Raw genomic sequence first — 27,013 nt, 5'->3', positions numbered from 1 at the left:
TTGGACATCTTAGCAGTCAAGATCTCTTGGGGGTCTCATGTAAACAGTAGAACTGTGTCTTCTATTTTTATCACTGGCATTTGTACAGGGACTGTACAAATCTGTAAGTCACTTCGGGCCATTTTAACAGTATTCTTTCAGTCCTGGGACACTTTTCCTCTTCCTGCTTTGGGTTTTCTATTCCTTTATCAATGTTTTTTTTGTTTTGGTGGGTCATGGAGCTTGAACTCTGTCCCTGAGCTCTTCAGCTCAAGGCTACCACCCCACCCCTGAAGCCACAGCACCACTCTCTGTTTTCTAGTGGTTAATTGGAGATAAGAGACTCAAGGCCTTTAGTCCCCAGGCTGGCTTCGACCAGTGATCCTCAGATCTCAGCCTCCTGAGTAGTTAGGATTACAGCCATGAGCCACTGAGCCCAGTGACCGTTTTGTTTTCAGTGTACCTGTTTTTCATTTCCTTGGGTCAATTATTCTTATTTCATTTTATTTTATATACTGTATTCTAGAGAATTTAATAAAGGTGTGGCCTATCATTACAGTTTCTTCCTTCTTATCAAAAATAATTACCTCATTTTGCCAAGCCAATGATACAGAAATTATTTAGAGAAAAAAGATAAGTGCCTAAGAGTATTTTAATCTTATTTCCCCAATAAAAATGTAGTATTTATTCTCTCTATATATTTTTATGTATATACATATATGTTTTTAGCTTGTTACTTTTCCTTAATTATAAAGAATTTCATTTCAACCGTTAATAATTTATGCCTCATAAATAAGCAATATTTTATCCTACAGTATATCAAAACTTCAGGGGAAATCTAGTTCTCTTATTAGAAGATATTTACTTTCCCTAAGTCTTCTCAAATTACTTCTTAAGGGTTATAAACAACAGAAAATACTCTGTATTTTTGATGAGACTAATTTATGCTAACAAAATTCTTCACATTTTGGATTGTATTTATATAAAATACTGTAGGTCTTAGGTTTATCAGCCATTGTTGGTGATTTTAACTCTTAGAATGCATAGTAATTACTAAGAATGCTTATAAAGTTTGGGTTCTTTATAAATGATTTAATATAATGGCCCCTTCAAAGACTATAAAAGACTTAGCAGTAATTGATTATTTGAAATAGGATAGGGAAGGGGGAAATCAAGATGAGCGGGGGAAGGGGAGAGGGAAATGGGGGCCATGACATGAGAAAGGGTATCAATATTTGTGAAGTAATGTACCTTACTTTCTATCTGGTGAATATAATGTAACCCTTCTATTAATTACAATATAAAATATATGAAGAGGGGGCCGGGAGTTTGGCCTAGTGGTAGAGTGCTTGCCTAGCATGCACGAAGACCCAGGTTCGATTCCTTGGTACCCCACATACATAGCAAAAAGCCAGAAGAGGTGCTGAGGTTCAAGTGGTAGAGTGCTAGCCTTGAGAAAGTCCAAGGACAGTGCTCAGGCCCTGAGCTCAAGCCCAGGACTGGCAAAAAAAAAAATATATATATATATATATATATATATATGAAGAAAAAAAGACTTAGCATGTGTCATCATGTAATGTACAAATAAAGATTACTACAGAATTAACTAATTATCAGTGAATGTTTGTTCCTCTTTTCTCAGAGTAAGTCAAGTCATTTTGTAGGCTTTAAATTAAAAACTAATTTCCATAACCAGAAAATGTTTTTTTTTACTGTCAAGGAGACTAAAATTAATGCAAAGGATTTTCTATTAACTCAATGCTGGCATCAGTTCTATCACAGAATATATAACCATCTCTTCCTATTGACAACATTCATCTAAAAAATTTGACCTTGAAGTACAAAACTAATGGTCTTTCAACAAATGATCATAGAGCTCATTCAAGTAGATAGTACTTCCCCGAAGAAGTTTTATGACTTTTTTTTTTTGCCAATCCTGGGCATGAGCTCAGGGCCTGAGCACTGTTCTTGGACTTTCTCAAGGCTAGAGCTCTACCACTTGGGTCTCAGCACCACTTCTAGCTTTTTTTTTTATGTATGTGGTACTGAGGAATTGAACCCGGATCTTCGTGCATGCTAGGCAAGCACTCTACCACTAGGCCAAACTCCCAGCCCCTGAAGAAGTTTTGAAAGCTCTATTTACACAAAATTAAACACTCTATTCCTACTTTTCTCTTTTCTTTCTCCAAAAATCAGTGAATATAGGGGAAAAAATGTCTGATTTGGGGGACATTTCTATGTGATGAAATGTCCTTAGGGTCTTCATCTAAATTATATATTGAATCATCATTTTTTACTCCAGCATTATTATATCTTATGCATATATTTTATGTATTAGACATATATTATAGATTATACATATCACTATACATTCTTGTTCACCCGGCCCACATGATATAAATTTCAACAGGACTCTTTTTTACTACTTAACAGAACTTTGCAGTAACTGTCTAGAAGTTTTTGAAGTATGACTATGATTGCTATATTACGAACACCACTTATGTACAGTTAGGGCATCCAGGCTCTGCTCCATACTCTGCCTTGAGCAGGCACTGCTTAGTTGTCACTCAGACCCATCAACCTCTAGTTCTCAGTTGATTCACCTCTGGGAAATGAATATACTGTGCTAGAAAACTCACATGACGCCCTTGTTTTTCTTTAATTCCACAACTCTGATCTATCATATACTAAGGAAATCATTTTCTAATAAATCTTAGAAGTAGAAAGATGTCTTCTAAATGATAAGGATGAGATTTAGTCACTCACAGGTCACTAAAAATAAATCATTAATCATGTTGTTGACTACTTGGGTTGATGCATAATATAGACTAATCTATATATATACATTTAATGTTAAATACTTGAAATAAACACAAAATGACACATTTTTGTAAGCATATATGTAGGTCTCTTAGCCAGATAACTCTAAACTAAGGAAAATATCACCAGTATCTCACAAGCATCTGAAAGATTCTATCATTGCTTTGTCTATTATGATCTCTGTATCATAGAACAAAGGCATTTTATATAATAATGGTTAGCAATCAAAAACAGCATAAAATCATCATCCTGCTTTCCCTTAGAGATTCACAAATACAAAAAAAATGTCATTACCTTTCCTATGCTGATATCTGGCTGCAGAAAGCAGTCAGAATAATTAGCCCATGTTTTATTTGAGCTATGAATAAAATCCCAGGTTCCATTGGGAGTACAGTGTCGTAAAGCAACGCCTGTAACACATAAGAAGATATTGAGGTGTCTCAGTTCCCCTGGAGTCTTTTACCAAAGAAGGAGAGGGGAAGAAAGAAATATCCCAAATTTTTCATTTCAATTTAATCATTTCAGAAAAATTCAATACCTCTGTGATTGAAGTCATAAATGTAAGGAGGACATGGCACAACTGATATTTTCCCCACTGTTCCTCTGGGCCAACATATGAGTCCATCCCATTCTGGTAAGCAATTACCTTCTGGTGAGAAAAAATTTAAAAGCAAATAAGAACAATGAGAATACAATGGAGAAAACTACAGAACAAATATATTCAAACTACATTTCAAATCACTAACAAAAAGAAAATAAAAAGTAAAACAAACTGATAACTCTGGAACTAGAATGGCGTAGATTGGAGGTACATATTCCAAAAGTCATCAGCCTCAACTCTTTAGCGACCCATTGAAAAGAGCCTTTGCCCTACAAAATTAAAATATTGAAATCATTACTAGAAGCATGGCTCATGTGCTATGGGACCAGCCTAGCAAGCACAGGACACCATGTTCAAACCCTAATACCATTAAAAAGTAAACAAAAAAAGTTAAAACATCCTGATTATTCCAAATATGCTAGCGAAAGCAGTTATAGCCATCCATATATGAAGCACACTGAAAATCCCTGAGTAGCCATTTACAGCTCCCTCAACTGCCACAGCAGTAACTCCACTAAGAAGTAACTACTGTAAGAATTGTTGTCAATGAACATGACACACAAAACACATTCAAAATTTCGATTCACCTGTTCACCAATAATTTCAATACCTTTGGAGAATCTAACATTCATCTCAAAGTTCCAATGAACTCCAAAGACTAAACATAGAGCTCTCCTATGACCCAGCAATTCCACTACTTGGCATTTACTCAATCATCCAGAAACAAGGACATACTAAATCCACCAGCACAACAATGTTCATTGCAGCACTATTTACCATAGCAAAGATATGGAACCAACCTAGATGTCCCTCAGTTGATGGTGGATCAACAAGATGTGGTATTTGTACACAATGGAATTCTATGCTGCAGTCAGAAAGAATGACATTGACCCATTTGTTAGGAAATGGAAAGACTTAGAAAAAAATCATATAAAGTGAAGTAAGCCAGACTCAAAGGAACTTAGGCTCAATGGTTTCCCTCATTTGTCATAATCAGTAGAAACCTTGGGCTCTCCTAGCAGAGATTTGCAATAGAGCAAAACCTTGATACAAAAGGCCATATAGTAGGACGCTAAATGAAAGGATCTCTAGGATATAGAAACATAAGCCATATAATGAATGATTGTTGTTCTTAAGGTACTATATTATCTCTCATCTCTTTTGCTGTCCCTTGGTTATCTCATATTGTTACAGTATCTCACTTTGTTACCTGATATATCGGATGTATTTGTATTTGGTTATTTGAAATTGGATAGGGAATGGGAGAAAACAAGATGAGGGGTGGGGGTGGGGGGAGGGAAATGGGGACCAAGACATGTGAAAGGGTATCAATGTATGGGAATTAATGCACCATCTATCTGGCAAATATCATGTAACCCTTCTATTAATTACAATAAAAAATATGAAAAAAATAGATGAATGGAGACCCTCATTTCTCTGACAGCTTCAGTGACACCCTCTCATTCTGTGGAACTGACAAAACTCTCGCTATTCCTCTGCAGAATTTCTCTATGCAGCACTGGGACTTCCTAGTTCTCCCACCCATCTTGCTTGGTACTTCTCCAAATGAGCTAGAAAATGTATTAGGTATGTAGCAGAAGGACGAGAGAAGGAAGGAAACTGGCTAGAACAGACCAAACTCTATTCCATTCCCTCCCAGAAACAGGGTGTCTTGCAATGCAACATGTGTTGTCTGGGCAACAGAACCCAGAATGGGCAGCTTCCATGGGGTGTGTACATGGGGATGCCCAGCCAGCAGCTTTCTTTGGGCTGGTACCAGCCCATAGTGCATTGTAGGCACCTTCTACATGAATTGGACTTGCAAACATATCTTTGTTTTTCTGTCTAGTCATCCCTTTACAATTTATGTTGCAATGTAAGAGTTGTCGCATAATGGGATGAGGTATTCCTAAAACTATAAAATCTAAAGGCTAGTTAGTTCTATAATTAGTTTTGAAGCTGCTATAAAAATATTTTCTGGCCAGGAGTTTGGCCTAGTGGTAGTTTGCCTAGAATGCATGAAGTCCCGGGTTCGATTTCTTGGTACCACATACACATAGAAAAAGCCAGAAATGGTGCTGTAACTCAAGTGGTATAGCTCTAGCCTTGAGAAAGCCCAAGGACAGTGCGCAAGCCCTGAGTTCAAGGCCCAGGACTGGCAAAAAAATAATATTTTTTTCTTATGTTCTACACATTTGTCTACACAATGTCACACACACACACACCCCATGTGTACATTCATAAATCTCTCTCTCTCAAAGTTCAGAAAACTAAATCTCAAATGAAATTTTTGTATGCCATCTTCCTTTCTCTGGTGGCTTTTTGACAACAAGAATGATAAATATTCACAGAGAGTTGAAAAGATTAAAGAACTGTGACCTCAGACAGAAAATACAGGGATCTTAATTAGCATGGACACCTTCATTATCCTGTGAGTAAATACTTTCCTTATTTGGCAAGAAACTAATTAATTGCCTAATGATTCATCACTCTCCCTTTAAAATTTAAAACCATTAATTATAAGTCTGCAATCCTTTGTATGTGCCAGGAACATTCATTATTACTGAAGCTTGCTCAACCGTTATATTTATACAGAACAATCTAAAAATTCAAGAATCTAGCTTTTTTTCCTTTTAGCTTTTCCATTATTCATAACAAGATAAAAGCATTCCTAGAACTAGAACCAGGATAAATAGAATTTAATTTTTATTTTTAAATCCTTGGGTACTTTTTATAAACTAGGAACTTATATTTACATTTTCTTTTGTTTCTCTCTTAGACATTAGAAAATTTTTTTATGTTCTTAGAGATCAAATAGTGTACTTCTTTAGAAAGAATAAGTCAAAACAAAGTACTAGGAAATGGGTACTTACAAAAGGGAGGGAAGGGCCAAGGTAGAGGGGTAAACAAAGGAAGGGAAAAGGGAGGAGTAGAATTCAGTCAAGAATTCATTGTATATAACAAAAAATTAAGAAAAACAAAGGAAGGGTTGGGTAAAAGAGGGTGCAAACTTTGAAGGAGGTGACATAGGCCAAAATGCATTGTATACATAAGCTGCCTTATTAAATGGCACCAAAATCAATATATATACTACAAAATTAAGTAAAGTGAGGGAAGGGGTGGGTTGTGAGCAATAACTGACAATGTTTACAGAAATGACATTGATCAAAATGTATTGAATTCATTAGCTGCTTTGTGGAATAGCAACTCCTTTGCACAACTACCTAAATATAATTTTTTTATTTTTTCAGAAATACAGAATATTTCATAGTCAAAACTGGCAGTGGTGTCTGACAATATTTTAAAGTATTTATTTGATTTGATTTTAAAACAAAGGCAGGCAATACAACAGTTTACTCCTAAATATGTCTCTCAATTTTAAGAGCATTTAAAAATGAATTTTTTAATTACCCAATAAATTCAATATGTTATCCTAGGTTTTACAATTTTAGGTGAAAAAAGTTTGGACCAATTTCCATGGATTAAGCACTGTCATTGAAAGATGGGCCAAAATTTTTTTATATTTAATTCTATCCTACTTTATGGAGGAATATTTTAAAGAAAGTATTTACCTTTCATTGTTTATTCATCCACAAAAAGAAAATGTTACACTAGGGCCGGGAGTTTGGCCTAGTAGTTAAAGTGCTTGCCTAGCATGCACGAAGACCGGGGTTTGATTCCTTGGTACCACATACATACAAAAAAAGCCAGAAGTGGTGCTGAGGCTCAAGTGGTAGAGCTCTAGCCTTGAGAAAGTCCAAGGACAGTGCTCAGGCCCTGAGCTCAAGCCCAGGACTGACAAAAAAAAAAAATGTTACACTAGATTCAAATACCACAAACTCTAGATGTTTCATAAGTTTATATATCCAGCTAACTTGTTCTTTCATGTTTAATTATTTTAGGTTTTCAAATTTTTATTGTAAAGGTGATGTAAAGAGGGGCTACAGGGCCAGGAGTTTGGCCTAGTGGTTAAAGTGCTTTCCTAGCATGCATGAAGACCCGGGTTCGATTCCTCGGTACCACATACATAGAAAAAAGCCGGAAGTGGTGCTGTGGCTCAAGTGGTAGAGCTCTAGCCTTGAGAAAGTCCAAGGACAGTGCTCAGGCCCTGAGCTCAAGCCCATGACTGGCAAAAAAAAAAAAAAAAAAAAAAAAAAAAGAGGGGCTACAGTTACATAAGTCAGGTAATGAGAACATTTCCATTTGAACAGTGTGCCCCACCCGTTCTCTCCCAGTTTTTCCCTCCTGACTTCCCTTCCCCCAACCTTATATACTTCATTTCCAATTTCTAGTGGGTTTCACTGCTAAATTGTATCTCCCTTTTTCCCACCATTTCTGAGCTTCCCCTTCCCCTCCCAAGTCAGAAAAGTATGGACTGGTTTACCACCCTACTGCTCCATCTCTCCCTACAGTGTCTTTTAATTTCCTGCCCTGTACATCAAATTCTAAATCCTGAAACTTGAAGACTGAGAAGCCTTCCTTAACACTCCCCATTCAAGATGCTTTTTCAATGGCTATATGTAATTATGGTTGTGAATATCTTTGTTGTCAAAATTATACAATATCCCAGAAAGATGTTTACCACCCCAGGAGTCCATCAATCTTATATTTTCCAGTGCTTGCCTCAGAAACAACACACTGTAGGTACATAGTCATATTCAATGTGAACTGTGAGTCACTGAAATTAATGATGAATGAGGTACTATTCGAGATGTTTTCCAGCTCAACATTTCACAAGATTCACAGAAAATAATTCCTTCAGGTCTCACAGATAATAATCCAGTTTCCTTCACAGTGAAGTTGCTCCTTGTTAGAACATAGCTACCAATAGGGACAGTGTTTCCTCTAAGGGTGAAAATGAACATTTCCCTTTTTAGATACTATTAAACTAGCCATTCAGAAAACGCCCCCCTAGTGTAAGACATCTACAAAGACTGAGATCGATATAAACAACATTCTCTTAAACAGGGCTGAGCTGGCTACTGAGCAAAGGAATAAACAAGAGATTAGATGTTGTTCTGCAGAGACTTAGCTTAGAAGCCTCTACACTTCGCAACTGGGTTCTGATGTAGTTACATAACAAAAATAAGCCTAGGAACTATTAAAGCTGAGAAATTAGAATTGGAATTGGACTACACTATTTATTAAATAAATGGGAGTGCTCAAATAGAGGACAAGAAAAAGTCTACATGTGGCTTATTTATAAAAAGATGTATATGGGTCCGGGAGTTTGGCCTAGTGGTACAGTGCTTGCCTAGCGGTACAGTGCTTGCCTAGCATGTACAAAGACACAGGTTTGATTCCTCAGTACCAAATACACAGAAAAAAGCCAGAAGTGGTGCTAAGGCTCAAGTGGTAGAGCTCTAGCCTTGAGAAAGTTCAAGGACAGTGTTCAGGCCCTGAGTTCAAGCCCAGGACCGGCTAAAGAAAAAAAAAGATGCATATGGATATGGGAAGTTAAATGAAAACATAGGAAAATACAATTTCATAGATACAGATTCTCCATTTGTAAGTTGAAAATCTTCTGGAGATAACAAAGATATTTAACAGTGCTCTTAAAGTGGTCAGTTTTGTATATTTTTTGAGCCATGTGTCACAATTGAAGTATTTTTGAAGCATTGGCAAATACTACCAAAGACAAAAAAAATCAAAATGAGGGCTTTTTATTAAATATTGCTGCTTTTCATATAATAATTTTAATGACTACAAATTCTAATGTGGAAAGCAAATGTATTCTAGAGATAAGAAGGGTGCTTTAGGGCCGGGAGTTTGGCCTACTGGTTAAAGTGCTTGCCTAGCATGCATGAAGACCCGGGTTCAATTCCTTGGTACCACATACATAGCAAAAAGCCGGAAGTGGTGCTGAGGCTCGAGTGGTAGAGCTCTACCCTTGAGAAAGTCCAAGGACATTGCTCAGGCCCTGAGCTCAAGACCAGGACTGGCAAAAAAAAAAAAAAAGAAGAAGGGTGCTTTATCAAAGGAATAATGTTTTCAGAATATAGGAAATTTTAAAAGTCTAATTTTTCAGTGGAAGGTTCATCATTGTATTATATCTTAAGATATTTACTACAGGAAAGAATAGATCAAACACATAAAAAGTCACAAATGAACAATATATGAGTCATGTAACTAAGAAGCTTGACCTAGTAAACACTGTAAAAGAACATACTCTTAAACTGGAGATTACATACTCTATTAAATATCAAAATTGACTACCTTATATACCATAAAGCCACAATGCATTAAAAAAAAACTGTCACATAGAGCACTATTATTGGCTCATGCCAGCAATTCTTATGACTCAGGAAATTGACATCTGTGGATCATGGTTCAAAGCTAGATTGGGCAAGAAAGTCCATGAGACTCTCATCTCCAATTAACTACTCAAAACAAAACACAAAAACAAAAGTGGAGCTGTTGTGATTTAAATAGAACACTAGGCTTGAAGGGAAAAAAGGAAGAAAAAAAAAACCTAGATAGCATCCAAGCTCTGAGTTCAAGCCCCAGATCTGAAACAAAAAAAAAATCAGAGTTATGAAAATTACACTACTGATCTTGACTAATTGAGAAGTAAATAACAATTTTTAAAAATTGTGAACATCAGCTAAGCACTGGTGGCTTAGGCCTATAATGTTAATTACTCAGGAGGCTGCAATCAGAATCATGATTCAAAACCAGCCCACGCAAGAAAGTCAGTAAGACACTTATTTCCAATTAATCACCCAGAAACTAGAAGTGAAACTGTGGTCCAAAGTGGTAGAGTGCCATATGTCACAAACAGTAGAAACCTTGGGCTCTACTAACAGAGATCTGCAATAGAGCAAAATCTTGATACATAAGGCCATAGAGTATGAAGCTAATTGAAAGGACCTCCAGGATAGTGAAACAAAAGCCATATAATGAATGATTGTTGTCCTTAATGTACTATGTTGTCTCTCATCTCCTTTGCTGTCCCTTGGTTATCTCATATTGTTACAGTATCTCACTTTGTTATCTGATATATTGAATTTATTTGTATTTGGTTATTTGAAATTTGATAGGGAAGGGGGGAAAACCAAGACGGGTGGGGGGGTGGGTACCAACACATGTGAAAGGGTATCAATGTATGTGAATTAATGCACCTTCTATATGGCAAATATCATGTAACCCTTTTATTAATTACAATAAAAAAAATATAAATGGTAGAGTGCTATCTGTGAGGGAAAAAAAACTCAGGTAGAGTGCCCAGACCCTGAATTCTAAGCCTTATGATTGGCAAAAGAAAAAAATTGTAACCAATTATAATCCAATACTCTACTGAATACTTTATTATAAACACTTAACTTTAAGAACAATATCCACTGCATTCAATTGTTGGGAATTTAAGCTCAACAAATTTCACTCTACTTTCCACTTGAATTTAGAAATAAAGAGAGAGTGCATAAACAACATGACAAATGGAAGGAAATACGCTTATTTTACATTTTCTATAAAATATGGCTATGTGTTACAATGGACAAAGGCCTCATATCTAAAATATATCAACAGCTCAAAAAATTGAATGACTCCAAAACTAATCTCCAAAGAAACAACCATCTCATTAAAAGATGGGCCAAAGACTTAAAGAGAGTTTTCTCTGAAGAAGAAATAAAAATGGCCTGTAGACACATGAAGAAATGCTCAACATCTCTGGTCATAAAAAACATGCAAATCAAAACAACTCTGAGATTCCACCTTACTCCAGTTAGAATGGCCAGGATCAAGAAATCTAATGACAACAGATGCTGGAGGGGATGTGGCCAGCAGGGATCACTACTACACTGTTGGTGGGAGTGCAAACTGGTTCAGCCACTATGGAAAGCAGTATGGCAGTTCCTCAAAAGACTAAACATAGAGCTCCCCTATGACCCAGCAATTCCACTACTTGGCATTTACCCAGTAGTCCAGAAACAAGGGCATACTAAAGCCACTAGCACAACGATGTTCATTGCAGCACTATTTACCATAGCAAAGATATGGAACCAACCCAGATGTCCCTCAGTTGATGAGTGGATCAACAAGTTGTGGTATTTGTACACAATGGAATTCTATGCTGCTGTCAGAAAGAATGATATTGTTACATTTGTAAGGAAATGCAGACTTAGAAAAAAATCATATTAAGTGAAGTAAGCCAGACTCAAAGAAATACAGGCTCAATGGTTTCCCTCATTTGTCAAAATCAGTAGAAACCTTGGGCTCTCCTAGCAAAGATTCACAATAGAACAAAATGTAGATACATACGGCCATATAATATGATGCTAAATGTAGTGGCCTTATTGCTTAACTGGTTAAAGTGCCTGTCTAGTATGACGCTAAATGTAAGGACCTCCAGGATATAGAAATAAAAGCCATATAATGAGTGAATGTTGTCCTTAATGTACTATGTTATCTCTCATCTCTTTTGCTGTCCCTTGGTTATCTCATATTGTTACAATATTTTACCTTGTTATCTGATACATTTTATATATGCTTATTTGGTTATTTGAAATAGAAGAGGGAAGGTGGGAAATCAAGTTGTGTGGGGGGGGAGGGAACTGGGGACCATGACATGAGAAAAGGTATCAATATTTGTGAAGTAATGTACCTTCTATCTGATTAATATAATGTAACCCTTCTATTAATTACAATAAAAATATATGAAAAAAGAATATAACTATGTGTGTATAAGTGAACTTCCATGTATGAGCAATTTCCTGCTTAAACCTATAAGCAATCTCCACAGGGACTGAACCTACTTTTCCAAGTTCACCATCGTGAAGCTACCATGAGTACTCCTTGGAGACAGGTAGATTCCCAAGAGATCTAATGTGCAGCTTAGTGATTCTGAGCCACTGACTGCAAAAATCACTCTTCCATACACAGAGATAGAGCAGCAAAAAAGAAAGACAGTGGAATGACAATATGAGACAAAACAGTGCAGTTCACGTAACTAATCATGGAATTTTCTGTAGATTACATCTTAGTGAAGATCCACTTGCAAATCAATAATAAAAACACAAATAACACAATTTAAAGTGTGACAAAGAACATGAACGTTTCTCCAAAGAGGAGTTATGATGACCAATACATTCATGGAAATATATTTTCTATTAATCATATAGGAATGAAATTTAAAAATCATATATTCACAGAAATTATTGTAGTGAAAAGGATAATAAAAGTTAGAAAAGATATAGAGAAATCAGAACCCTTTTGATGTTAACTGATAATGATAGTGTCTCAAAATCTTAACCAGACTTACCATGTGATCCAGCAATTCCACACCTGGATATATACTATACCTGAGTAAAATTAAAATATTAAATCCACAAAGGGAGGGTGGGGAAAAAAAAGAGAGGAGGAGAGGAGAGGAGAGGAGAGGAGAGGGAGAGAGAGAGAGAGAGAGAGAGAGAGAGAGAGAGAGAGAGAGAGAGAGAGAGAGAGAGAGAGAGAGAGAGAGAGAGAGAGAGAGAGAGAGCGCGCAGAGAGATGGGAATGGATTGCTGTGCTTGGGGATGAGAATCTCCCTGGCACTACATAGGGAGAGAAGCTGTGAGGACTGGCGGGAGATAGAGCACATTTTCTCAGCATCTTTACCTCCCTCCTGGCGCTGAGTTGTGATGTTGAGCTCACACTGCACCTTCGCCTTCATCACCAGAACGATCTGCTCCTCCATCGTAACAGTGCCATCCAAGTCCAGCTGCAGAAATGGACAAAACACAAACATTGCCAAGTGAAGTAAGCCAGACTCAAAGGAACTTAGGCTCAATGGTTTCCCTCATTTGTCATAATCAGTAGAAACCTTGGGCTCTCCTAGCAGAGATTTACAATAGAGCAAAACCTAGATACATAAGGCCATATAGTATGAAGCTAATTGAAAGGACCTCTAGGATATAGAAACAAAAGCCATATAATGAATGATTGTTGTCCTTAAGGTACTATGTTATCTCTCAGCTCTTTTGCTGTCCCTTGGTTACCTCATATTGTTACAGATTCTCACTTTGTTATCTGATATATCAGATATATTTGTATTTGATTATTTGAAATTGGATAGGGAAGGGGGGAAAACAAGATGGGGGGTGGGGGAGGGTAATGGGGACCAAGACATGTGAAAGGGTATCAATGTATGTGAATTAATGCACCTTCTATCTGGCAAATATCATGTAACCCTTTTATTAATTACAAAAAAATCAAAAAACAAACAAACTACATAAGCTTTTAGGACACTGTTTTTTTTTTGTCAGTCCTGGGGCTTGAACTCAGGGCCTGAGCACTGTCCTTGGGCTTTCTCAAGACCAGAGCTCTACCACTTGAGTCACAGCACCATTCCCAGCTTTTTCTATGCATGTAGTACAGAGGAATCAAACCTAGGTCTTCATGCACACTAGGCAAGCACTCTACCACTAGGTCACGCTCCGGGCCCTGGACTCTATTTTCTATTATACCTAAAAATGAATTTTGATATCAAGCTATCTGAAATAGTCTTATCAAGACTCAAAATTCAGTATTGTAGGATACTTTTATTTTACCTGATAAGCCTGAAGAAAAAATGTAATACATGAGAATGTGAGGAATTTTGAATAAATTTGACTAATTTAGAGATAACTATTGTCTCACGATATGTAGCTCTACCAAAAAAAGTTACCAATATAATCTGAGCAAAATATTTAACAGCTCTGGACTTTGGTTTGCCGATCTATGAAATAAGTAAGTTTTGTTTTAGTAGTGAGACATATATACATATAATATATTCAGAATTCTCACAGGAGTCTTACAGAATCATACTGTCTCAGTAATTTGAACTTTCCTTTATAACTAAACCAACTTCTCAAAGCATTGGCCAAAAAAAAAGAACACTATCAGCAATACAAAAGACATAGAGGCATTTAATAACACCTGTCCCACAGGCTTCTTTCCCCGGAAAACTTTTACTTCCTATCTTGACATCTGTTCATAACCTGGAGCATGTTTCTAACACATAACAAGTGGATGCTTGTTAGATAAAACTACCTCAATTTGGCTTCAGTACTATCAATAATGGGAAAGGAAATTCAGTTCTTGGAAAGTTTTATGTAAATGAAATATATTGATAGCAATTATTCAAAGTATGGTGTTTGACCTCAGGAAACTGATAACTTATGGAAATACAGATGCTTAAGTCTCATCCAACCCAGAAAAGAAGAACAGTCTAATAATTCTTGTATTTCATTGTGACCCCTGGTAATTATCAAGTTTATTTTAATGAATGCAAGAACTAAGATATCTGAATGTTTGAGACGGTGGTAGAAAGACAATTCTATCAGTCATTGTTCAAACTGAAGTACAGAACTATTCAGATAGTATGACAGACTGTAAGTTTTTTGTGAATCCATTCTTTTCTAATAAAGTTTTGCACAGAGGCAGCTCAATATTGAATAGTCCAGTATATAGTTCTGGTGATTTCTTAATTATGTTCATAGTTCAATGCTCATATTTATTTCAATGGGTTTTAAGAAGAAAAATATTTTTAAAAAGCTAATTTAGGGGATGGGAACATACACAAGGATTTTAGCCATCAGATCTCAGTACCTGTACTAAAAAGTAAGCCATATTTTTGGAGTGATTCAATTTTTTGAGCTGTTGATATATTTTAGATATGAGGCCTTTGTCCGTTGTATGGTTGGTGAAGATCTCCCATTCTGTAGGGTAATTAATTTACTAGCTATGTCCTTTGCCATACAAAAGCTCTGCAGTTTAATGCAGTCCCACTTATACAGCCTTTCTCTGATTTGTTGTGAGTCTTGGTCCTTATTAAGAAGTTTTGACCCGTGCCAAGGAGGCCTAGTGTATCTCCTATTCCTTCTTGTAAAGTTTTCAGTGTGTCGGCTTTTACCTCAAGGACTTTGATCCATTTGGAGTTAATTCTAGTGCAGGGTGACAAAGAAGGATCCAACTTTAGTTTTCTGCAGGTGCTTAACCAGTTCCGGCAGCACCCCTTGTTGAAGAGGCTGTCTTTCTTCCATTCTATTTTTTTGGCTCCATTGTCAAAGATTAGGAGGCCATAGGTCTGTTGTTTAATATCTGGGTCCCAAAGACTTAAAGAGAGTTTTCTCTGAAGAAGAAATAAAAATGGCCTATAGACACATGAAGAAATGCTCAACATCTCTGGTCATAAAAAACATGCAAATCAAAACAACTCTGAGATTCCACCTCACTCCAGTTAGAATGGCCAGGATCAAGAAATCTAATAACAACAGATGCTGGAGGGGATGTGGCCAGGAGGGATCACTACTACACTGTTGGTGGGAGTGCAAACTCGTTCAACCACTATGGAAAGCAGTATGGCAGTTCCTCAAAAGACTAAACATAGAACTCCCCTATGACTCAGCAATTCTACTACTAGGCATTTACCCAATTGTCCAGAAACAAGGACATACTAAATCCACTAGCACAACGATGTTCATTGCAGCACTATTCACCATAGCAAAGATATGGAACCGACCCAGATGTCCCTCAGCTAATGAGTGGATCAACAAGTTGTGGTATTTGTACACAATGGAATTCTATGCTGCTGTCAGAAAGAATGATATTGCCCCATTTGTTAGGAAATGGAAAGACTTAGAAAAAATCATATTAAGTGAAGTAAGCCAGACTCAAAGGAATATAGGCTCATTGGGTTCCCTCATTTGTCATAATCAGTAGAAACCTTGGGCTCTCATAGCAGAGATTTGCAATAGAGCAAAACCTAGATACATAAGGCTATATAGTAGGATGCTAAATGAAAGGACCTCTAGGATGTAGAAACAAAAGCCATATAATGAGTGATTGTTGTCCTTAATGTACTATGTTATCTCTCATCTCTTTTGCTGTCCCTTGGTTATCTCATATTGTTACAGTATCTCACTTCGTTACCTGATATATTGGATATATTTGTATTTGGTTATTTGAAATTGGATAGGGAACAGGGGAAAACAAGATGAGGGGTGGAAGTGCGGGGAGGGAAATGGAGATCAAGACAGGAGAAAGGGTATCAATGTATGTGAAGTAATGCACCTTCTATCTGGAAAATCTAATGTAACCCTTCTATTAATTACAATAAAAATATATGGAAAAAAAATAAGCCAGATATCCTCATAGGTCAAAAACAATTGCCTGACTGGGCAGGACAGGAAAAGTTCCTCCATCCCCTTCATTCCTGAGGAACAGTTGAGTACTATTCAAGTTCTCTTTCCCCGTTGGCTTTCCAATTAAATCATTACTTTAATCCTAGGAAATATAGGGTAAGCTCTAACAAAGATTCACAACTGTAAGTCTGATTCCAAGAAATTTAGCTTCCATGATGAAATGTGAACATTTGAAATCTGACCCTTAACACCAATTTTGCTTGAACCCTATTCATGTTTGTTTCCTATTCCACAGACATGCCTTTGTACTGGGGTATACATTTCCAAAAACATGTGTATTTTTAAAGTAACAGTTTCTAATATTTTATTCTTTAAAAAATGTGACCAGCTGGGTGCTAATGGCCCACTCCCGTAATCCTAGCTACTCAGGAGACTGAGATCTGAGGATCACAGTCCAATGCCAGCCCAGGCACAAAAGTCCATGAGACTTTTATCTCATTTAACCTCCAGAAAACTGGAAGTGGTGCTGTGGCTCAAGTGGTAGAGCGCTAGTCTTGAGCTGAAGAACTCAAGATCTAGGCCCAGAGTTCAAGCCCCACATCCAACCCCCCCCCACAAAAAAAATGCAACCAGTTCAGCAAGGAGTAAGTTTGACTAGAATGTGCAAATATGTGCTTTCCAATGAGAGCACATATGTACCCAAAGTCTTTCTGTTGCCTTTTCCTCTTCATTTGTGTTCCTTACCACAAAGTGACAAACTGGCAGTGTACTTCAAACAGAAAACCATTTTCCTATTCAATGTCTATTACCCTAAAAGCAATAATTGCATCCAAAACAAAATGTTATGCTTACAAAAACAGATGTTAGTGATTTTTCCTGGGTAACTGATCATGTATGAATTGAAGTAAAATGTTCAATTGCAATTATGCTAAGAGAAAGCACAAATTTGGTAATGTGCATTTAATTGAAAATCCTTTATCTTAATAATAAAGATCAGCTGTTAATGTAAGAAAAATAGTCATAGCTCAATTGTCTGTATATGTGTATACATTCCATTTTTTCAGGTAAATATAAATTCATAAATTACATTGATTTAAGAAAAAAATACTGGCTGGGCACCAGTGAATTATACTTCTAATCCCAGCTGCTCAGGAAGCTGAGGCCTGAAGGCTCAAAGCTAGCCTAAGCAGAAAAGTCTGGGAGACTCAGTCCAGCTCAGAGTCAGATCCTAAAGAGCCCCAAAGCAGGAGAATCTCCCATTGGAGGAAGCTAACTCAGCTGCATGATGCAATCTGACTCCCCAGTCATCTGATATTCCTCTATGTTGCCCCGTTAGAACCTTCCAAAGCAACCAAAGCAAATAGAGTTGCTTCCTTCCTTCCTTCCTTCCTTCCTTCCTTCCCTCTTTCCATCTCCTTCCCTCTGTCCTCCTTCCCTCTCTCACCCCCCCCTTCTTTCATAGTCACTCTTGGACAATATCTCTCATTCACTTTCCTCATTTCCCTCATGGTCTAAAATATATTCCCTATAGGGGACAAGTAGCTCACACCTGAAATTCTAACTACTCAAGAGGGCTGATATCTGAGGATCCTGGATTGAAGCTAGCCCAGGCAGAAAAGGCTGTGAGACTATTATCAGCAATAAACCAGCAAACACACACACACACACACACACACACACACACACACACACACACACACACACTAAACCACCAGAAATGTAGGTCAGGCTCAAGTGAGAACCAGACTTGAGCAGAATGCTAAAGGACAGCTCTTGGGCCCTATGTTGAAGCCCTAGCACACCCACCATAACAAAAGAAAACAGAAAACTATTCCCTTCAGAGATTCCTTGTGCTCATCAGGAATAATTTTGACCAGAGCACACCAGTGTGCAAGATTTTTCCTGTGGGCAGACAGACCTCTGAGCACATGGTAGGTAATGTGCCAACTCTACCACATCGTCCAGGCTTATATGGAGTCCGCAGACCTTGCCACACCTCTCTCCCCATCCCCTTCCATCTCATACATTCAATCTGTGAGCTGCTCTTTGAAAAGCTGAGCTTGTTGGAGTAATCAGAATTACTTTCCTCCTCTCTTTTGTAACAGTTTTTTTTCTGAAAAGCGTATTTATCTCTGCTGCTGAAGGACCAGCTCCCTGAAGAAGTTCATAATGTGAAATGAAAGTGGGGATGGATTGCAGTTATTGGTGTGTTTCCAGCCCCTTCACTCAGTCTGCTATTCAAATCTGTGCGGCCAGCTTTTTGGAGGCCTTGTGACAAGTGTGGGATCTGCAGGAAACAGTAGCCCCTAGGGAGCGAGATGAAAGTGACTGCTCACGGGCGAGATAAGGAGGGACCTAAGTGTGCTAGGAGCTCTTTATTGAGGACTAGTGATGCATGTTTTGATGTTATTTCCTGCTACTTAGATTTGATTCTGAGAAAAATTTTCCTGCTTATGATGATACCAATATTACAAGGCAACCAACTTATAAAATAAACATCAGCTTTTCTTCTACAAAACACATTTCAAACAAAAAATATGAAATAATTGCTTCTATCTTACCAGATTGCTATGGAATAAAACTGGAAAATCAAAAACAAGAGAAACTACAGAAAAATATACATAAAATTATACAACATGCACTTTGGGTTTGGATTTCTTTTTTGCAGTGGAAGTCAGTTATGGGGCTTGAACTCTAGGCTGGAGCACTGTCCCTGAGCTCTTCAGCTCAAGGCTACCCCTTGAGCCACAGCACCACTTCCAGTTTTCCAGTGGTTAATTGGAGATAAGAGTCTCACAACTTTAATGCCCAGGCTGCCTTTGAACCTCGATCCTCAGATCTCAGCCTCCTGAGTAGCTAGGATTATAGGCATGAGCCACCACGCCCAGTTCTTTTTTGTTTTTGTTTTTATTTGAGTGCTGGTCCTGGGGTTTGGACTCAGAGCTGGGTGCTGTACCTGGGCTTTTTGTTCAAGCCTATCACACTACCACTTGAGCCATAACTCTACTTCTGATCTTTCAGAAGTTTATTGGAGCTGAGAGTTCATGGACTTTCTTGCCCAGGCTGACTTTGAATCACAATTCTCAGACCTCTGCCTCCTGAGTAGCTAGGATTATTGGCATTAGCCAGCAACACCCAGCACAACATGCATTTTTGAAATATTAGTGGGTGGGTCACTGAAAAAATCAGAGAGAGATCAAAAATTCCTAGAGTGAAACTAAAACAAAACCCTGCAAGAACATACAGGATTCAGTGCAGAAAGTTTAAGAATATAATAGTCAATAAAATGATAGTGTGCCTCAGTCTTAGAAAAGCAAGAACAAGTGAATTCCAAAAATCAATAAAAGGAATTAAATTCTGTCACTTGCAGCGAAATATATGGATCTGGAAAAAAATAGTAAGTGAAATAAATCAGGCAAAGAAAGACAAAGGGCCCATATTTTCTCTCATACTTGAATCAGAAACTCCACATATAACCTCCCATGTGAACATACACAGGGGGATACACACATACACAAAAACAAGCTGACTAAAGTACAGTATATGCACGAGAGAGGCTCTGTGGTACAAACCCTTTTTAAAAATTCATAGACAGGCTAGGCACCAGTGACTTATGCCTATAATGCTAGCTACTCAGGAGGTTGAGATCTGAGGACTCCCAGGCATAAAAGTCTTCTCTCCAGTTAACTACCAGAAAACTGAAAGTGGTGCTGTGGCTAAAGGGGTAGGGTGGTAGTCTTGAGCTGAAGAGCTCAGGGACAGTGCCCAGGCCAGGATTTCAAGCCCCATGACTGACAACAAAAAAGTAACATTTTAACAAAAATGGTTATCAAGAAGCTGAAACATGTTCTGAATGTGAGGGGGGCTAGTGGAAAGGGGAAGTGTATGAATGAAAAAGAACAGTGGGCCAGGATAGTCTCGTTACTCCATGTACAAACATAATAAAGGAAGTGGAAAACTTGATATGAGTGGTAGGGGAAGCAGTAGCAGGGAGAGGGAGGGGGAGAATAATGGAAGAGATGATTCTGGTCAAGTCAAACTGGACACATAAATGACCATAGTACATTATCGTTCCCTTGTATCATTTATAGATAAAAACATAAACAAAAATGTAATCTAATGACCTGGCATAACTGATTAAAGATTTGAGTTAGCCATGGGATTTAAGAAGATGAGTTTTCTTGGAATGAAATCAATATTGTTTAGCTTATTCAAATATTTATGGAGAGATTACCCCTTAAAGGCGTTATGCTCATTATCATAGTTTCATACAGTTTGTTAGATAGAATCCTATTTTTTTAAATTCTACATGCTCCTTTTAAGCCATTTGTCTACCCCTTTCCTTTTCTTTCTATTCTTGTTGAGACTATCACTTATACACGTGGACTAAGGGATTCTCTGTGCAGTAATGATGCTGAAGATCTTTCCTTCAGACGTTTTAAGCTGCAGAACTAAATATGCAGCCAGTCTACTAAATATCTCACACTGTTATCTAAAAGTATAACTCACCAAGGCCTCCTTTAAACCCTCCTTTCTTTCAGTTAAATGAGCCTTCTAAAAATCTCTTATATCTCTCAGTTTCTTTCCATCTCCATTCTATGAGGTCACTCCAGTTATAATAGACTGCTGCCTCTATCCCTGACTTCATTGCTTTGTCTTCAGAATGAAAGAGGGAAGGAGGTATTAGTCAAGCATTCATATTAACACATATAACAGTTATCAGCACCATGAATAAAATTCTCAATTGCTATCAGAAAATACGTTCTAATAGAAAAGGCACACATCTCCTTGGCAGGCTCTCTACTGATGAACCATGCTCTTTGGGGGGCTCGCTATTTTTGAGATGGGGGTCTCACTTCTTGCCTGGACCTACCTGCATGCCTGGACTTCAATCCAATTTTTTCTTTCTTCCTTCCTTCCTTCCTTCCTTCCTTCCTTCCTTCCTTCCTTCCTTCCTTCTTCCTTCCTTCCTTCCTTCCTTCTTTCCTCCCTCCTTCCCTCCCTTCCTCCCTTCCTTCCTTTCCTTCTTTCTTTCTTTCCTCTTGTGGTGTGGTGGTGACCATGGACTTGAACTCCGGACCTAGGTGCTTTCTCTGAGCTCTTTTGCTCAAGGCTAGCACTCAACCACTTGAGCCACAGTTCCACTTCTGGTTTTCTGGTGGTTAGTTGAAGGTAAGAGTCTCAAGACTTTCCTGCCTGGGATAGCTTTAGATCATGATCCTCAGATCTCAGCCTTCTGAGTAGCTGAGATTACGGGCGTGAGCCATCAGCACTCTGGCTCAATCCACCTGTTTTATGTCTCTTGTAGCTAAATGACAGGCCCACCTCAACATACCTAGCTTTTCTATTGAGATAGAGTCTCACTGCTTTTCTGTTCAGACAGGCTTCAAACTGAGATCCTCCCAATTTCAGCCTCCCACATAACTAAGATTATAGCAGATCCAATAATCATTTTATTTAAAGGATTTGACTAAGCTGAGCACTGGTGGCTCACACCTGTGATCCTAATCACTCAGGAGGCTGAGCTCTGAGGATCAAGGTTCAAAGCCAGCCTGGGTAGAAAAGTCCCCATAGTACTCATGGTACTCTTTTTTTTTTTCTTTTGCCAGTCCTCACTTGGGCTCAGGGCCAGAGCACTGTCCTTTGGTTTTCTCAAAACTAGAGCTCTTCCACTTGAGCCACAGCACCACTTCTGGCTTTTTCCTATGTATGTGGTACCAAAGAATTGGAACCTGGGTCTTCATGCATGCTAGGCAAGCACTATACCTCTATGCCAAACTCCTGGCCCCCATGGTACTCTTATCTCCAACCATGTCATGAGAATGGGTATCAATGTTTGTGAAGTAATGCACCTTCTATCTGGTGAATATAATGTAACCCTTCTTTTAATTACAATAAAAACTTTTTAAAAAACTGCAAATGGTATGTGGCTCAAAGCAGTAGAGCACTATCCTTGAGCAAAAGAGCTCAGAGGCAGTGCCCAGGCCCTCAGTTCAAGCCCCATGACCAACACCCCCCCCAAAAAATGGATTTGACTAATATACTTGGCAAAAATAAGAAAAGAACTGATACTTTATTACTGAAAACCTTAAGTCTTTTGCTTGTCTAATACCAATTTTACTTTAATTTCATTTTCTTGCATTCTATGATTAACTGCTATTATTACCTCCATTTTATAGTAGAGAATGTAGAAAAGATGAAACAGGCTACCTAAACTCACACAGCCACTGGGGAGGAGGGAGAAATACAAATTGCCAATAGAAAAATCAAAAGAAAGCAGAAGAGAAAGAAAAGACAGTGTATGTGTTCTAGTACATGACACAAATGACTGACATTAGAGACAGAATAAGTGGAATGAATCAATTTTGGTTAGAAGTGTTCTTGTTTATCACAAACCATCAAGGAAGTTCTGGGTAAAAAGAAACCTATTCTGTGTATGTACGCTGCCAAGGAAAAGCCAAGTCTGGCTTCCTTCCATCTCTCTACCTCTGAGCTATGTGGGCTCACTACAATTAGTGCAGCCAAGGAGAAGCCCACCCCTTCTAGGAAACAGGCTTCCTTGTAATTGGAAGATAAATGGAAGCAGTCCTAGCTGTCGACAGGATAGAAAAAGAAAAAAACCAACCATCCGATCTTTAACTATAACAGTGCTCACAGTGATAAATACAACAGACAGCTAATCAACAGTCAGCTCTCAGTTTGATTTTGCTAAGGGTGGTCTCCTGGCTTACCTGAATGTGGAGAAGCTACCTCATGCTTACTACGACTAACCACCTTGTTGGTAGTTCAATCTATTAACACAATTTCCAACTAACACACAGATTAGATACAGCGTGTGGGCGGACTTGATTGATATGATGTATTATCCCCTTTTTAAAATTCCTATCCCCTACTCCTATTGTTCTGTCTCCCACATACAACATTTATAGGTGAATGTGTTTATGTGTTGTAGCTGAATATGTTTCTGTGCATTGTTTTAATGTATGCAGTTGGTATTATAACCTGTATCTCCTTGTTTCTCAGTCAACATTCATCCTGTTTTTATCATTTCATCCTGCTGGTTTGTGTATGTATGTTTCATCTATTGCTTTTTATTAATAAGCAATAGCCCTTCATAAACACTCTGTGATTGTGCCACGAAGGAATTGCTGGAAAAATCATTCCAGATCTGCCAGATCATTCCAGAATTTCTATGGAAGAGATTCCCATAGGTAAGCAAGACAGCGACAGAGGTACATATATGCATAATTCCACTAAGCAGTGCCCACCTGAGTCCCAGTGGAGGTGCCAGGAGGAGGGGTTGGCTAGGGAAAAAGCCAGAGTGTACATTCTACTGTTAGGTGTGTGAACTGAATATCTCACCTAACTTCTCTTAGTTCAAATTTCTCATCTATTAGAAACTAGGAAATGTATTAGAAAGTAGTTCCTCCCTCATAAAATTACTATGACAACTGAAAGAGGATGATAAAAGTAGAGCAAACCATATTTGTGCCTTAGGAGGTAAGGTGTTACCTGTGGAGGAATCTGAATGCAGCTTGAGGATTCCCAGGCCAAACCTCCCTCCCCTGCATTGAAACACCCAGAGCATCATTAAGATTCTGCTCAGGCAAAAATCTGCCTACTGGTGTCTGCTCACACCTGGCACTGTTTAGAATTATATTCCCACTTCATATCATGAGCTTCTGGGAGTCTTTTCAGTTATGGTGATCATTTATATTCATTTCCCAGCACATACATGAAGTGTCACACTCTGTAGCCAGTGCAGCAGAAGGTAACTGAATGATGTGAACACCATCCCACTCTCAAGTACAACAAAACAGATGTTGCTTCTTGATATCTCTTTGATGCAGGCAGCCTAGGAGGAAAAGGACTTCTAACAGGAGCTAGCCATGCATTGGCTAAAAATGCAGTTAGCACTTAGCTCCCAGCTTCCAAGTATCTGTCTGAGCACAGGGATCAGAACTTGACTTTTTTTTTGTGGGTTATGGGACTTGAACTCCAACTGGGTACTGTCCCTGAGCTCTTCAGTTCAAGGCTACCTTCCGCCCTATCCCTGAGCCTGGGCAATGTCACTGACCTCTTCAGCTCAAGGCTACCACCATACCCGTGAGGCAAGCCCCACTTCCCATTTTCTAGGGGTTAAACGGAGATAAGAGTCTCAGGCTCTTTTGTGCCCGGGCTGGTTTTGAACCTTGATCCTCAGATCTCAGCCTCCTGAGTAGCTAGGGTTACAGCCACTGCGCCCAGCACCTTTAAAAAAAAAAAAAAAAAAAAAAAAAAACAAGAAAAGATGGCACCGAACTTCTCTGCTGGGTAAATTTTGTTCCCAACCTCTTCATTCAATTGGTCAAAACTTTGTTCAATTTGCTTGCTGGTTGGAGGCTCTCTGTGACCAGTACCACATCCTCATTCTTTTACCTTGCACAGACATTACTCTTTCCTCCTCCAGGATACCCTTCGCACCCCTAACTCCATCACATAGTGTGTGACCATGAGGATTCACTGGCAAGTAAAGCAAATGCTAAGTGCTACCCAGGGGTCCTACTCCTCCACACGTGATCATCTGGCTGGGCTGGGTAACAGCATCCAGTGTGAGGATGCACGGTTTGAGGCATTCAATCACCAGCTGTGCATTTCTGCCCAAAACTAGAGATCTTCGAAATAATCGGTGAGTGTTGGTCCATCATCTATTTTGTGATACAATCCAATGTCTGCTGACTATGAACCATTCATTCTATGCAAGCTCATTTCAGTTTGGTGGTCTATCAATCTACTATATTTTATAAATATATATAGCTAGGCATATATTAATCATTAAATACTGAAAAGCAAATTGAGAAAGATTCTTTTTCATAAACATTTTATCTCATGATTGAGCTAACAAAATCAACAATAACACTTGAAGTAATGTCCTAAATATATATATATATATGTACATATATATAGTATCTATCACTCTTAAGTTAGTTATGAAATTTCAAAGTAAATTATGACCATAACCTAAGGGGCTGGGAGTTTGGCCTAGTGGTACAGTGTTTGCCTAGCATGCATGAAGACCCAGGTTCTATTCCTTGGTACCACATACATAGAAAAAAAAGCCAGAAGTGGTGCTGAGGCTCAAGTGGTAGAGCTCCAGCCTTGAGAAAATCCAAGGACAGTGCTCAGGCCCTGAGCTCAAGCCCAGGACTGGCAAAAAAAAAGAATCCCAGTCTTAGTATGACTCTATTGAAGATGAAAAAACAAGCTAAGAGAATGTAGGTAGGTAAATTGCTTTAGACCACAGATTGTTTCAAGTAATACAAGTCTAGGGGGTGAGGTATTTTGGTGATGTTAAAGTTTAGTATTCCTCAGGAATACTAAAAATTCCTTCCAAGTGTTGATGTGGTCATGAGTATAACAAACAGGTTTTTAAACTGTGTTTTTCGAATAATGGAAATCTAAACCAACCATTCATACATCTTTCAGGTGTATGATAGCATCAACCCAGGCCTAGTTTTAAAAGGCTCATTTGACGATCCATGTGCGCCCTCTATCGCATCTAAGAGAAATCATCTCCATTCAGCTTCCATTCTCCCGGCTCTTCAAGGGCAGAACACTCCCCTCCACAAAGCTAACTATAAAACTTCACATTTTATTTCACTCAAAAACGTTTGGATAAACTGTTCTTTGCTCATGAAAGGGACTCCTTCTGGGGGTGGAGGGGAAAAGGTCGCCTGAAAATCATCCCTAGTCTTTATACTAGGGAAACGGCCATCCTTTTTCTTTTTGATACCATCGTGATGAAGTTCTGTCTATCCTTTGCTCTCGAGATACGTGGTTCTCGGTCAGAGAGCGCCGGCCGTTCCTTCTAGCCATGACCCTTCACCAGCACAAGTTTAAAGACTCCCAGGCCAAGGATCCGCTGCCCGCAGACGGACGCACACAGAAAGTCACTTGGGGATGAGTTAGAACAAGTACCTCGGGGAAGTTCCCTCGCCATCCAGCTGCGCATTCTGGATTTCCAAGCCCAGTGAAGCCAAAGCGGCCCCTTAGTGCGCAGGTGACAAGGTACTGGTTCCATAGTGCGGGGGACCCGGGACATCACCCGTGCCGCGCGTGCCTTCAGAAGACCACCGACTGCCCGCCAGGCCCCGGGGGAGGGGGGTGTGGGGTGCGTGTGTGTGTGTGTGTGTGTGTGTGTGTGTGTGTGTGTGTGTGTGTGTGTGTCCGCGCGCCTTCTCCGGACCACGCCGAGCCTGGAGGCCCGGGGAAGCAGGCGTGTCAGGACGAGCTCCTACCTGGGCTCCAGCGAGCAGACAGCAGCGGAGAACCAGCCACCCCCAGACATGGCGGGACGGCCCCGGCCAGCCCATGCCACGACGCGTCGGCGCGCGGAGGCCGGCTCGTCTTCCTGGAGGTCGGGAGAAGCTCCCGCGCTCACCAACTTGGCTGGAGCCCCACAAACTTGTGGCGGGGAGCGAGGCGGCACTGGGTTGAGGACGGTTGGGCGGGAACGCAGGGTCCGGGGGTGATG

The 27,013-nt window shown here is 39.0% G+C and overlaps 1 protein-coding gene across 1 annotated transcript in view; it reads right to left on the bottom strand.

Moving 5' to 3' along the window:
* Positions 1-26,581, bottom strand: part of Pth2r (parathyroid hormone 2 receptor) — a 66,383-nt gene extending 39,802 nt beyond the window's left edge. Inside the window, exons 1-4 of the mRNA XM_090355216.1 lie at positions 26,366-26,581; positions 12,995-13,097; positions 3,338-3,448; positions 3,094-3,209 (exon numbers count right to left, since the gene is read on the bottom strand). Of these exons, the coding sequence (XP_090211342.1) occupies positions 3,094-3,209; positions 3,338-3,448; positions 12,995-13,097; positions 26,366-26,581 (546 nt within the window). The remainder of the gene's footprint in view (positions 1-3,093; positions 3,210-3,337; positions 3,449-12,994; positions 13,098-26,365) is intronic.
* Positions 26,582-27,013: the final 432 nt, after the last annotated feature.

This window comes from Megascapheus bottae, chromosome 21 (assembly GCF_031878675.1).
Source record: "Megascapheus bottae isolate mThoBot1 chromosome 21, mThoBot2.hap1, whole genome shotgun sequence".
NCBI classification, from domain to species: domain Eukaryota; kingdom Metazoa; phylum Chordata; class Mammalia; order Rodentia; family Geomyidae; genus Megascapheus; species Megascapheus bottae.
This window is presented reverse-complemented; position numbering and strand designations above follow the sequence as displayed.